The sequence below is a fragment of the Cynocephalus volans genome, chromosome 12 (assembly GCF_027409185.1).
Source record: "Cynocephalus volans isolate mCynVol1 chromosome 12, mCynVol1.pri, whole genome shotgun sequence".
Taxonomy (NCBI): Eukaryota; Metazoa; Chordata; class Mammalia; order Dermoptera; family Cynocephalidae; genus Cynocephalus; species Cynocephalus volans.
In genome coordinates this window covers 16,279,723-16,295,229 of record NC_084471.1, presented here as the reverse complement: position 1 = coordinate 16,295,229, position 15,507 = coordinate 16,279,723, and the positions used below count along the sequence as shown (strand labels likewise).

Here is a 15,507-nt window from a genome sequence, read left to right as displayed (position 1 = left end):
TATTATAATCAGTATAAAAGTGAGATAGTTTAAGGAGAGAATGGGAAGGAGATTATCCCAAGAATATAGGAGGAAAACAAAGAGAGAGAGAGAGTAAAGAGAATCAAAGGAAGAAATCATCTCGTAGGTGGAAAGCCACAGCAAGTCACAGCTGGGTAAAGAGATAAAGAATGAAGCAAAGGCAGATATAAGACAATGCAAAGAGATTCAGGATACACTAATGTGGTACAAGGCAGTACACAGCTGGTTGATGTGAAGTAGGCGTCATGGTATTAAAACTTCACATATTTTCAAAGCAAAATATGATAAAATTTTTGCACTATATCTACTTTCTGCTTAATGTCATAAAGTTCCTATACTCATTTTTATAACTCAGAGTTGTTTATATAAATACTAAACGAGTGCTGGCCTCAATTTGACTTCCCTTCCTACTCTATTCTGCTTCAAAATTCATTGGCAAAGCTAAAATGAAATCTGTTTCTTTGTCCAATGTTATGGTGAAATTGTCTCCTGGGGTTGTTATGGCCATAAATTAGATTGCAGAAAAAAATGCTTTGAAAAGAGCTCTGGGCCAAGATAAACGGCTTATTGCATTATGATAGTGGTTAATGTGTAAACGTAGCAGAGAATCACATGGAGAGAACCCTCAGCCATACCCAAGACATCTGGACTTAAGGATGGAAGACGATTTGCTGAGTTTTTCTTTAGCTGTCCTTTTCCTGTTCCATCAACTTGATTTTCAAGGTTTGGGGTTGGAGAGCTTATTCGATTGATTTCTCTAACTGTTAGGATTTTGTTCCTTTCAGAGTCTGGTGACTGGGTTATATTTTACCTATCGGGTATTAGGAACTTCTGCCCACCCACTTCTTGTAGCCCCTACTGAGATTAAGGGCAGGAATTGGGCCTTTGATGCAGATGAGGTTTGGTACCCTGCAGGCCACACTCTTGAGATGCCAGGAACACAGAATTATCAGTGCTGGAAGATTCAGAAGCTTCCATTCTCCAGCTGCATAATTCTACAGAAAGAGAAGAAGAGAGCTAGAGTGAGAGAATGATTTTGCCAGACAAGTGAGGGTTAAATCTAGGTTACGAGAAAGAGTACACATTCCGACTCTCAGCCCACAGGCTTATCCACCTGCCTGATTCCCAAATCTCCACACAACTTATTGTTCTGGTATTTTAACTCCCCTGTCAACACCCTCAAGTTTGCCAAGGTTTCTGAGCTTGCTAAAGAGATAATAAGTTAAAGGAATAAATTAACCAACTATTCCTCTTCTATTATCTTTATTTAAGTGTTTATCAGGGCCTGGTTTACTATGTGACTGCATCAGGTTACCAGAACTGTCTTTATATCTCAATCAAGATTTAAATTGGCCACTTTTAGTACAAAAAAATAACCTTTTCCCAAACACATGCTCCTAAAGAGAATAACCACATATCTAGAAAAACATACAATCAACTAGCTAGTGAACACAAGCAGGAAAATTTTGCATTGGAGTCATAACTGGAGAACTTAATACAGCTATATCAAAATTATGTTTAATGCAATGAGCTAAAAATTCCAGTTAAAAAGCAAACATTATCAGAATAGACAAAAAAGGAATACCTAAATATATACTATATACAAGTGACAGACTTTAAACATATAAACACATAGGTTGATACTAATGAAACATTAATGCAAATAACAATAAGGAGAAGGCTACAGTTGGTATATTGATATCAAATAAAACAGAATTTAGGACAAATGATTCTACCCAACGTTTTTCAAAAAGACATTTTATAATGATAAAGGGCCTATTCATTAGAAAGGTATAAAATTCATAAATGGTATATGCATCATAGTAGAGCCTCAAGAGACACGATGTAAAATTGATATGAACAAAAGGGATAAAGTGACAACTGCACGATCACAGTGAGACACTTTGACATTCCTCGTTCAGCAATTGATAGGATCTGAATGACATTATCAACCAAACTGACCTAGTTGGCATTTATAGAAGACTGGATTAACAATTGCACAATATGTGTTAATTTTAAGATTACATGTTATATTTATCAATATTGACTATATTTGGAGCCATAAAAAAAAATCTTAATAAATTTAAAGGATTGAGATTATCCAGAGAATTACTCTGACAACAGCAGAATTAAATTACACATAAATAACAAAAAAATGTAAATGTAAATTAAATTAAATTAATTGACATAAAATTTTGACATTTAAAATAATATATGGGTCAAAGGAGAAATCAAAAAGGAATTAAAAAAATAATAAGTAAATAAATAAAATTAAATGAAAATGTAAATGTAACATACCAAAATCTGTATGATATAGCTAAGACAGTGCGTAAAGAACTATTTATGGTATTATACACCTATATTAAAAAGAAGTAATTTCTAAAATTAAGGTGCCACCTTAATAAAATAGAAAAAGGAAACAGTAAAACCAAAGTAAGTAGAAGGAACAAAGCAATAATGATAAAAACAGATGTCAACAAAACAGAAAAGAGAGAAACAATAGAGAAAAATAATATACCCGAAAATTGGATCTTTGAAGAGACTGATAAAATTTACAAACTCCTAGCTAAACAGAGCAATATATTAAAAAAAAAAAAAAAAAAAGAGCACACATAATCCATACCAGGAAAGAAAGTGGAGTTATCACTGCAGATATCAAAAGGGTAATAAGGGAATATTATAAACAACTTATGGCAATAAATTCAACAACTTAAATGAAATGGGCAAATTTCATTTCAAAAACAATTTATTGGGCTGGCCAGTTAGCTTGGCTGTTTAGAGTGCAGGGTTACAACACCAAGGTCAAAGGTTCAGATCCCCAACCCAACCAGCCTCCAAAAACAATAAAAATAAAAAATAAACACCAGAAAAAACAAAACAAAGATACCTGTTCTCATAGCAGTGCAATAAGGCAAAAATACATAAAATAAAACAAAGCATACAAACTTTTGAAAGGAAGAAGAAAAACTGTCTTTATTTGCAGAAAATGTAATTGTTTATCTACAAAATTCAAAGAAATCATCAAAATAACTATGAGAGCTAAAAAGTGAATTTATTTATTTATTTTTTTTTTTTTTAAGGAAAGCAGGCTATATTTATTCAAAAACTATAAAGGGTTACAATATAAATCTATGAAACAAAATTAATTTTTAAAGGTCATATTCAAGTGATTCATATATATCCAAATTCTGACCAAATCAAGACAACAATCCAATGCACAGAAAGATTATTATATAGCTCAAGGAGCAAAAAGCAATAAACATAAAAGTCTTGTCAATACAGACTCTACATAAACACACAAACCTAAAGTTTTAATGTAACATGAACAAATCATAAGTACGTGTTGGCTACCTTTCTCCAATATAAGAGTAGCAAATGTTTTATATTTAGTAAAAACATACAGAATGTATGAAACCTTTAATCACATGTAGACTAAAAAGTGTAAACCAAGTAAAATGCGACATTTTCATATGTGACGATGTACATTTCAGAAAGAACCCAACTTGAATAAATCCATTAACACACATATTGTAAAGATAACCCACAAAAATGTTAATCTTTTGCAACTGTATTTAGAGAATGCCCAGAAATTAATATTAAAATCTTACAAAGGAGTATTACAGTGATCAGGCTTAAAGAACAAATTACTTATTTGGGGGCTTAACATAGCAGAGATCAATGTCAATTAAATAACATATGAGTGAAAAAATATATAATGTACAATAGCAAGAGGTTAGAAAACTGAATACTGTGGAAAAGATTTATTAGTCTGTACAAGTTGGTTTTGATAAACTATTAGTTACTTGTTAACAGAAAATTATCAAGATTTTAATTGCAACAGTACATATTTTCCCACACACATCAGAATCTGGAAGCAATATGCCTTTCTCAAATTGTCATTTAGTGTTTTTCCCCCATCCCTCAAAACACAGAAATAGGTTTTTGAATATCAACTAGCCATTTATGGAAGCCATAAGATACAAATATTCATAAACATTACACAAGTACACAAGCTACAATTGAAGTACCTGGGCAAACACTATCAACATTTATGAAAAAAGTTGTTGGTTTTAAAAGTGAAAAGCACTACAGGAGTTACAATAAACACTGTTTATATCCTTGTGAAACCAAAATGGGGTAAAACCTTATTACCATTTTGCCAAACACCACTTAACTAGAAATGCTGCACAAAGGGTCATTAATCCAATGTACATATATCACAGGATTAAAACTCCAGTTAAGCAACTGAGATAAACATTGAAGTAAACTAAAAAGTAATACCAACCTTCTTTAACATATCAATGCTATTTTAGAAGCATCATCAGAACAAACAGAGATTTAATTATAATTGGCCTGGGCTACATTCTGTAATGAAGATTTTGCTTAGTACTAAAAGAGACTCAAACACCCTAGAAAGCTATGGAATCATGCTTTTTGCTATTTCTGAAAGGAAATTTGCCAGGTTTGATGATACCTGTATACCTCCTGTGGTCCTAGGAGTTCTACACATCAGGTAATTCAATAATTGATAGGAGTATTTAAGCAAAAAGAGACCAAAAGTAGACCTTATATCAACATATGCTAAATAGATGGATTTTTTTTAAATTACATGATAAATGTAAATCATAAAATCAGATGTACTTATAAAGGTACACTTATTTTATGTTACATAAAAAACTATAGACTGCAAACTGTGCATGCTTACCCTAACATTTTACCTGGGAAAGCCGATGACTGGGATTTCTTGCAAATATTTACTGCCATGATACAAAACAATTATGTGCAAACTGCAAGGTCCCTAAAATAGTAGTTAAAGAGTTTATATACAGAAAGATGTCATTATCTGATCAAATATGCAAGAGATAGAATTTCCCAGAGTTTATAAGACAGAACAATAACCACCACAGGCTCCTCCTCCATGACCTTCTTCCCTGTGTGACAGTTTGACTCCTTTATTCTGGTTCTCACTTTCCCACAGTCCAGGCGTCTGAATGATCTTTTCAACAAGTTCCTCAAAGGCACATTGTACACCATCACAGGTTTTTGCACTTGCCTCTATAAATAACATGGAATGCTTTCGTGCAAATTTCAGGCCTTCATTTCTATCAACTTCACGATTTTCCTTATCAATTTTATTTCCAACTAGCATGTTTACTATGTCATTTCTTGTACAGTATGTTTCCAATTCATTTAACCAATTATCCAGTTTAACAAAGGTGTCTCTTCTTGTGACATCATAAACTAATATAACACCCTGTGCACCTCTATAATAGCTGGGAGTTAATGTTCTAAATCTCTCTTGACCAGCAGTATCCCATATTGCAAGTTTAGCCTTATTTCCATCCACTGAAATTGTTTTCACTTTAAAGTCAACACCTATTGTTGCTGCAAGTTCTGGATCGAAAGTATCATCTGTGAACCTCAAGAGCAGGCTGGACTTGCCCACCCCACTCTCGCCGATGATGAGGATCTTCAGCGTAGTCAGCACGTCCTCGTCCATCCTGACCCTGCTCCGCTCCGAGCCCAGCTAAAAAGTGAATTTATTAAATTTGCAAGATACAAGGTAAATTAAGAAAATTCAATTGTGTTTCATGTTATAGAAATTAAAAATTGAAAATGAAATTAAAGATTATTTCTATTTACACTAGTACCAAAACCATAAATTATTTGGAACAATTTAGTAAAAGAGATGCAATGTCTCTACTATAAACAACAGAACATTGCTGAAAGAACTTAAAGAAGTCCTAAATAAATAGATATACAATGCTCATAAATTGGAAGTCTCAACTTTGTAAAGATGTTAATTCTTTTCAAACTAATCTATATATTCAATGCAATCCCAATCAAAATTCCAGAAGGCATTTTCTAGAAACTGATAATCTAACTATAAAACTTTAATGTAAATATAAAAGGCCTAGAATAGCAAAAGAAATTTAAAAAACTAGAACTTACACTGAGTGATATCAAAATTGACTGTAACCCTACAGTAATCAAGTCAGTATAGAATTTGTGAATAAATAGATAAATAAATTAATGCAACATAATAAATTCCAGAAACAGACTCACAAAAATGTGGTCAGATGATTTTCAACAAAAGGCTTTGGAACAAATAAAGTTAATTTTTTTCATATAAAAAAATGACATTTACCCTTAGCTCAAACCACACACACATACAAAAATTAATTTGAAGTGGATCACAAACTTAAATGTAAAAGTGAAAATATATAACTTCTAGAAGGAAAATAAAAGAAGAAAATCTCTATGACCTTACCTAGGTACGTAATCCTCTAGAACATAACAAGAGCAAGCCACTAAAAGCAAAATACTAATGAATTGGATTCCATCAAAATTAAAATCCTTTGCTCTTTGAAAGACATCTTTAAGACATCTGCAAGACACAGAATAGAAAATATATATTTTTTGTATCTATATTAGGCAAAGAACTTAAAACCAAAATTTATAACTCTAAGAACTAAGTAAAAAAAAGTCCAAAAAACCCCAATAAAATGAGTAAGAGATTTGAACAGACACTTCACACACACACACACACACACACACACACACACACACACACACACACGCATGCAACTGTCCAATTAGCACAAGAAGGAATACTCAATATCATCTGTCATTAGGACAACATAAATTAAACATATAATGAGATATCATTACACAGTCATTAGAATGGCTAAAATTAAAATGGCCAAAAATACCGAGTGCTGGTAAGGATGTAGATTTATAGAAAGATTCAGACACTGCTACTGGAAGAGCAAAATGGTAAAACACTTTGGTGAATGCATTATGGTTTCTTAAAATGTTAAACATACGTCTATAGTATGGCCCAGCAATTCCACTCCTAGGTTGTTACATAAGAGAAATAAAAACATTTGTGCACACAAATACATGTGTTCATAGCAGCTTTATCCACAATAACCAAACACTAAAATAATCCAAATGTTCATCAACAGGTGAATGTATAATCAAACTGAGGGATATTCATACTATGGACTATCACTGAAGAATAAAAAATAAACTACTGATGAACCTAAAAATTATTACGGTGAGCATAGGAGACCAGGCACAAGAGTACATACCATATCATTCTATTTATATATACAATTGAAATATATGAAAATGATAGCTGAAAGAACGGTGAAGGCAAGTGAATCACACTATTATAAGGTTCTAAGATTATGCATGAAATGGGATATTATTATGTGAACGTAAATTGGGATAAGGAAAGATGTATATTGTAAACCTCAAGTAACTACTAAAAACTAAAATAAAAACAGAGGTATCACTGATAAGACAATAATAGTGATATAGTAGAACAAAAAAATACTTGATTAATCTAAAAGAAGGCATGAAACATAGGACAAAGGGAAAAGATCAGATGGAACAAATAGAAAATAAACAGCAAGATGGTCATTTAAACCAAAGCATATTAATCACATTAAATATAAATAGTCTAAACACACTGATTAAAAGACAGAGATTTTGGGCCGGCCTGTGGCTCACTCGGGAGAGTGCGGTGCTGATAACACCAAGGCCTCGGGTTCGGATCCCATATACGGATGGCCGGTTCGCTCACTGGCTGAGCGTGGTGCTGACAACACCAAGTCAAGGGTTAAGATCCCCTTACCGGTCATCTTTTAAAAAAAAAAAAAAAAAAAAAAAGACAGAGATTTCCATGCTGGAGAAAAAGCAAGATGAAGAAACATGCTATCTATAAGAAACCCACTTTAATGTAATTCTATATATCAATTATATACGTATACATGTTTATATATATCAGGTATATATAAGAAAATCAGATATTACCTGTAAAAACAATAAATTATAGAATGTTTTTAAAATGTACCATTTCATTGGTTTTACCTCAAGAGTACAGGTATTCAAATCTTCAATCTTAGCTCTACCACAATGTGATTTAGGGCAAATTAACTTACCTCTCTGGATTAATTTGGTTTACCTATCTGAACTAAAATTGTCAGTAATTAAAATGAGAGTTACAGGTGCTAAGAAAGGCCAAGTTATTGTCACAACCGACAAAAAAATACCACTTTGCAAGCAGGTCTTTTTATCTATAGTGGTGGAGATGAACTTTGTTTGGACAAGATCCAGTTACACGGACCATTTTGGTCGTGTGAATATAAAACAATCATCTACCTATTTTGGTTGTTTTTGAAGGAAAGAAATAAGAGAATTTGGGGGGGGGTAGGGAGCTTGGTTTGGTGTTCTAGCTATGACAGTTACTCTGAATATTTGCATTCCCCCAAAATTCTTACATTGAAATCCTAACCCTCAAGGTGATGGTATTAGAGGTAGGACATTTGGTAGGTGATTAGACCATGATGGCAGAATCCCCATGACTGGGATTAGTGTCCTTATAAAAAAGAGCCCTAATTAAGCTTGTTTACCTCTTCCACCATGTGAGGACTCAGGGAGAAGGCACCACCTTTGAATCAGGAAATAGGCGATCGCCAGACACTGAATATGCTGGTGCCTTGATCTTGGACTTCCTCTAAAACCATGAGAAATAAAGTGCTGTGGTTTATACACTATCCAGTCCATGCTATTTGGTTATAGCAGCCCAAATAGACTAAGTAAAACAGCAGCAAAGAAAGTCCTGATAACTCACACACCACATTTGTTGAGATAAAAGGCTGAAGGCTTTTGAAAAGGATGGACACTTTTACATATGAGCACAGAGCCTTTTTAAAGGAAAAAGATCAAGATTGTATCCTCTTCTATGTGGATTATTTTGTAATTAGAATATCTCTGGTAGACTGGAAAAGTCTTGGTTGAAATATCTATCAAGAAAGATGACTGGGGGTACCTGGCAAAGAACTTATCATGAGAGAAATGGAAAGTGGAGTGATGCTTCTGGACCTTGATACTGGCCCTGTGTTGTTATTGGGAAGGGCTGGTTCTAGGCACATTGAGCAGCTGATGCTAACGTTTCTTTTAAGCCAGCTACCCTGGCATCACATGGTAGCAGATATGTTTACGTGTGCACTTAACAATGAATACTTGTATTTATAGGGCACAAGAACAGAGGTTAAGAGCACAAATTCTGGAGGCTAACTGCCTGGGTACAAATTAGAGTTCCACTAGTTACTTGCTGCTTAACCTTGAGCAAACTACTTGACTTCTATGACACTCAATTTCTTCATTTGGAAATGAGGAAACTAATAGTGTCTGCCCAATAAAGTTGTGGGAAAGATTGAGTAAGTTGCTGTGGTGTAAAACAGTTGACATATAGTAAGTACACAATAAATGGTATTTATTATTTTCTGTGTTTATTTCTATTTATTCAACTAATTGTTGTGTACTGTCTTAGTCAGGTCATGCTGTTATTACAAAAATACCATGAACTGGGTGGCTTAAACAACAGAAATTTTTCTCTCAACCATTCTGGAGGCTGGGAAATCCAAGATCAAGATGCCAGCCAATTCAGTTCCTGGTTAGAACTGTCTTCCTGGCTCACAGATGACTGCCTTCTTACTGTATCCTGTCATGGTGGAGAGAGACAGGAAACAAGCTCCTTGGTGTCTCTTCATGTAAGAGCACTAATCCCATCGTGAGAGCTCCACCTTCATGATCTAAGTTCCTCCAAAGACCCCATCTCTAAATACTGTCACATTTGGGATTAGTATTTGAACATATGAATTTGGGGGGAACACATTCAGTCCATAGTATGTGCCTAATTGCCAGGGACACTCTCCTAATTGCTAGGGGACATCAGTGAACCAAAGAGACAAAGATCCCTCCCTATGTAGGCTTCCATTCCAGCAGGACAGATGGATAAATGTAGTGATTACATGAATTATACAGAACACAAAAAATCATAAATCACAATGAGATATCACTTCACATCCACTAGGCTGGTTATATCAAAAAGACAGACAATAAGTTATGGCAAGGGTGTGGGGAAATCAGAACTCTCTCTTACATTGCTGGTGGGAATGCACAATGTTGCATTCACTTTGGAAAATATTTTGGCAGTTCCTCAAAAAGTTCAACATAGTATAACCACATGAGCCAGCAACTCCACTCCTAGGTGTATACCTAAGAGATTGAAAACATGTGTGCACACAAAAACTTGTCACAATTTATTCATAGCAGAATTAGTCATAATAGCCAAAAGTGAAATAACCAAAATATTCATCAACTAATGAATGAATAACAAAACTTGCCATAGCCATACAATATAATGTTATTCAGACAAAAACAAGAATTAAACACTGATACATGCTACAACATGTATGAACTTGAAAATATCACCCTAAGTGAAAGAAGCCAGGCACAAAAAGCCACATGTTGTATGATTCAACTTATATGAAGTCCAGAAGAGTCAAATCCATAAAGACAGAGTAAATCAGGGCTTTTCAGGAGCTGAGTGAACGGATCACTGCTAATGAGTGTGACTGCTAATGAGTCTAAGTCTCTTTTGTAGGTGATGAAAATGTTCTGGAATTAGAGAGCGGTGATGGTCTTACAACTTTGTGAATATCCTAAAAACCACTGAATGGTACACTTTAAAGGGGTGATTTTGTGGCATAGGAATTTTATCTCAATATTTTTTAAAAGCTTATGGCTGTTCTGAAATGAAAGAAAAATAGAACAGGTTATGGGTGTCTGGGGTGGGTTGGGCAGGCAGCTTGCAATTTCAAGTAGAGTGGTCAAGACTGTTCTCACTAAGAAGAGGAAGAATTTGGGAGAGGTGTGGGAATTAGCAAGAATTTGGGAGAGGTGTGGGAATTAGTCATACCATCATCTGGGGAGGTATTCCAGGCAGAGCAGAGTGCCAGGAGGGAGCCGACGTTTGGTGTTTGAGAAAGAAGATCCCCGTGTGGCCGGAGGAAAGGAAGTTAGTGGAGAGGGCTGGGAGTCAGAGAGGTGAGAAGGGCCAGACCCTGATGGGAGGATCTTGTAGGTCATTACTAGGACTTAGGCTTTCACCATGAGTGAGACGAGGATCCACTGAAAGGTTTTGAGCAAAGAAGTGGCCTGATGTAAGTAATATTTTAAACAATTTCTCTGGCTGCTGTGCTAAGAAGCATACAATTGTTATCACATTAGGAGCTGAAGTCTGCTTTGGCATGAAGCCCTGGGATGCAGGGAGAGACAGAGAGAGTCTCCCTGACTCCAGCCTTTACTCAGAAACTCACCCGTGGATACCAGTTGCCATTTCTGCACTGTCTTGTATTGGGCAGGGTCTGTGCCACGTTCAGTGAGACTGGTGGGTCTCCCTGACCCCAGCATGTCCTGGGTGGACAGACTGTGGCCACCTTACCCTTCCTCATTAGATCTGAATTTCCTCTCTCGGGCACTGAAAGCATTGCCAGCTTGGCTCTGTTAGTCAAATGGCCCCAGAATGGGAAAAGGACTTGAAGCTATTAATTTCATTTCCAGAAGAGACATAAAGTTATATTTTCCCCCAGCCAATAAAGGAGGACACATCAATTCCTTGGACTTATAATAATTCCTGCCTTTAGAAACTTGTCTGAGAACTCAATGACCTGAAATATGCTGTCTGGTACAGTGGAGATTGTAGTAAACAATCAGCAATAGTGACACTCTTCCTGTCCCTTCCTCACTTGCCCATTTTCCTTCAGGTCTTCATTTTCAGAGGATGTAACTGATAACTGGAAGCCCCAAGAAGTTCCACAGTGATTACCTCAATTCTGGTTGCTTTGAGACTAAGAGCCAGTGACCTGCCGACTTCTCTGGACAATGGTTGTCTTAAGGCAGAGCTGAGGGCATTGCAGGAAGGAAAGACAGCACCTAGAAGGGCAGAGTGGGTGGGAGGGCAAAGTCCCTGGAGAGCAAGGAATTGGCAACGGTCCCGTTCTCTCTTGGCTGGGGATGGTTCATTTTTGTATGACAGTAATATAATGTGGCTTCAAAAAACTAATAAATTGTAGACTTTAGCAAGCAAGATAGAACCTAAAAAAATAGAATCTAAACTCTTTGTGTGTGTGTGTGTGTGTGTGTGTGTGTGTGTGTGTGTGTGTGTGTGTGTGTGTGTGAAAGAGAGAGAGAGAGAGACTGATGATTCCAAGTCCCAACTCCAAAAGATAGATTCCCTCTTTCTCCTCCCCAAACAAAGCTAGATTTTTTTATTTGCCCCACATGAAGCTCATCTGCTTTTCCATCCCCTCATTGAAATTCTGAGCAGATGGCACAACAGTCTTCTATATTCCTCAGGTGGGATGATTTAAAGCCTGGGAAAATGACTCTGGGAAACAGACTCTTGCTTCATAATTAGCTTTTCCTCTTGGTGGGTGGACAGCGCCACCCTGTGTTCAGATAAGTGGAACCACTGAGCAATGATCCTTTTGTTTGTTTCCTCAGCACCCTGTTGCTGGATTCCCAGGTGTGCTGACAAGATCCATCTTTGTTGGCTAGGGTTGTGAAGGCTTCCGTGGCTGTCAACCTTTTAAACTGAGGATGGAGAGGTTGGTCACGGCGGGCAGAAAGTGGCATGAGATGAAGCTAGAAAGACAAGCAGAGGTGAGACCCACAAGGAACTGCTTGTTATTTCCCCAGCATCTCAAGCACTTTGGGTTTCAGTGACTTTGTCTGTGCTGCTACCTCTTCCCAGAACACACTCTGCCTTATGAATGTCTATGCTTCTTGCAAGATTCAGCTGAAACACCACCTTCTCTATGAAGCCCTGCCTGGTAGAATTGAGTGTTTCAATCCCCCCCCTCACACCCTCTTCCCTAGGTCATTTAAATGTGTGTCTCAATGTTTTAATATTTGTCCTCCATGTACACTGTAAGCCCTGGAGTGTGACCAAACTTGTCTTATTATTCTGTATGTCCCCAAGGTTTAGCAGGGAACCTTGCAATTAATATTGTCAGGCGCATGAATGAATGAAAGAATAAACAAACAAAAGGAAAAGTAGGAATGTAACATTTGGAAGAATCAGATTAAAAACCTTAGGGCAGAAAAATCAATGTTATTAGGAGGAAGGAAAGAAATTCCAGAACTGGAGGGCTGGAGGGAGCTTCAAACTAATAGAGAGTGATGCTGAGTCATAGAAAAGTAACTCATTTCATTGCCAGAGAAAGAGCTATTTGTGTAATACTAAAATTAATACAACAGTGATCATTATCCTCATTATTTTAGAAGCATAAGCAATTCATACAATGGCTTACTCTGGGCTTAAAGGGTAGCAACTCAGAAGATCACTAAAACCATTAGAGAGGATTCCAACTTTGCATTTTACTGTAAGATTTTCTTGGAAACAGCTCATTTAATGCACTCATCAGCTTCCCAAGCTAGAAATCTTCAAGACACCCAACGAATCACCAAGGTCAAGTTCCAGAAGTGTCTCTTAAATCTAGCGGCTCTTGACCATCCACACTGTTGGCGCCTGGTATAGTCTCTCATCCTTTTGCACTGGGATGATTTGACAGTTCCCCAACCAGCTTGGTTCCAGTTTACCCCTTGCCAATCCATCGTCCACTCGTCTGCCAGGATGGTCTTTCTAAAATACTGATTTTATTGTGAAACTCTCCAGGTAAATATCCTCAGTTGTCTACAAGATACAGCCCGAATTCCTTGGTGTGACACAAAGGACTTCCATGATCTTCCCTTTGCTCACATCTTAGGGTCAACGCCCCCGCTCTCTGCAGTGCTGGACATCATCAATGGTTTGGTGCTCCAAACAAATCATGCCCTTTCCAACTTCCACACAGATTCACTTCTCCACAGTTTTGCACATGCTGTCTCCTCTGCTGGGAATACTTTGAATTCCTTTTTCAAGAAGGGTAAGTTAGGGTCTTCCCTTGAGACCCAGTGTTGGGGAGACACTTTCCCTCCTTCACAAAGCAGAGGTGACCACTCCTAAGTTGTGTTCCCCCCATACATTGCTTATGCCCTTATTCCAGTATTTTTTCAAGCCTCCAGAAATTATTATAGAAAGGTTCTGTTGAAGGTATCTTGGTCTGCTCCCAGTGGCTGAATGCACCTTGAGGGAGGTATATAGATTTGGTATGATTGTAGTCTTCACCACAGGGATGGAATAAAGCAAATGTTCAGGACATGTTTATGAAATGAAGGAATAAGGAACTGAAAACGAATGAATGGACAAGCAAGAAGGAAATATGGCGCGGGGGACACAGCTTTACCAGTCTCTGTAGCTCATGGTCACAACAGTATCTATTGGTCACTTCCCCAACACAACCCTCCACCTTTTCCCATTATTTTCAACCAAAATAATACTCATTCTTTAAGATCTAGCACAAATGCTATCCCCTTCAATCTTCCCTCTATAATTAATCAACTTGCAGCTTTCTGCTTCTTGGCCTTCCTCAGATGGCACTAATCACTTGCATTTATGAGAAATCATTCATTAAAAAAAAGAAAAAACTGAGGGACAGTTCTAGATACTGGGGACACAGAGTTGAACAACATAGAAGGGGACACTGTATGTTTGAAGCTTATATTTCAGCAGATGCAGACAGACACTAAATATATAAACAAATAAAGAGAATTTCAGTGTTTTAAGGACAATAAAACTGGATAATGTAATAATTAGTGTATCCTTCACTATGCCCATTTACAGCCAGCAGAATTCAGTTTTGCAAAACAGGGATAGAACAATATTAATCCCAAAACTCATCGGAAAGACTAAAGAAACAGCCTCTGGTCAAATTTTCAGGAATATCTCCCAGAGCCACACTGAAAAACTGCCTAATAAGTGATCTGCTGCTGCTGATTCTAGAACCACATTATCAATATGTCCTCATCAAAACCTATTTCTGAACTGGTTAGCTCACGTGGTTAGAGTGTGGTGCTGATAACACCAAGGTCAAGGGTTTGGATCCCCATACCAGCCAGCCACCAAAACAACCAAAACCTGTTTCTGTCACATCCAATCCCAGGACTAGGTGTACCAGCAAAAAATTGAAGGCTTCGTCTCTAGCCTGTGATACATATACAGGATCTTGGAAAGATTTAGTACTAGCTCCAAGAAAAGAGAAAACATTCGTTGAAATCTGATTAAGTTTTATAACTTTTTAGTTCAATTTTCATATGCAAGTGTTCCCTTCCTTACAGCCTCATATACCTATAGATTCAAATTTTTGATAAGAGGTTTATGCTTTCACTGACTTTCTGCATTGGGACTGAAGCTTTTGGTCACAGGTCCAAAAGCTTAGGGACAGATCACTTACTAAAAGTCTGGAATGAATGACTAGGCACTCAAGGACACGCACGCAGGCCTGCACGGCTGGAGCCAGAAAGAAATCATAAGGAAAGCATGGGACAGTCAAATGGGTTTCTGATGCTCCATAATAATTTTCTTCACGCAAAGCTGGATTCTGTGCCTAGTGCGAAACTCTTATGAATAGTTTATTGAACAACTGTGAACTAGGTGGGTTACAAGACATAATGATTTTATTTTCTCTTGTCTGTCTTCAAACAAGCGCTGTTGCTTCTGCCTTTCCTGCTCCTTTGTGCATATTGGGC

General features: G+C 36.8%; 1 protein-coding gene across 2 annotated transcripts; it reads right to left on the bottom strand.

The window, feature by feature from the left end:
• Positions 1-4,064: 4,064 nt before the first annotated feature.
• LOC134360865 (ras-related protein Rab-18) lies at positions 4,065-5,544 on the bottom strand. Of its 2 annotated transcripts, XM_063075726.1 has the most exons (2): positions 5,137-5,544; positions 4,065-5,069 (listed from the first exon to the last, which is right to left on the bottom strand). In XM_063075726.1, the coding sequence occupies exons 1-2, from the start codon at positions 5,519-5,521 to the stop codon at positions 4,861-4,863; spliced, it is 594 nt and encodes a 197-aa protein (XP_062931796.1). In that variant the 5' UTR covers positions 5,522-5,544; the 3' UTR covers positions 4,065-4,860. The 2 variants fall into 2 exon arrangements, with proteins under 2 accessions (XP_062931796.1, XP_062931794.1); XM_063075724.1 differs by having other exon boundaries at positions 4,823-5,544.
• Between the last annotated feature and the right edge of the window lie 9,963 nt (positions 5,545-15,507).

What these genes read in the sequence shown, in the direction of transcription:
- LOC134360865 (XM_063075724.1), bottom strand. Translation starts at nt 5,521, where the DNA reads ATGGACGAGGACGTGCTGACTACGCTGAAGATCCTCATCATCGGCGAG.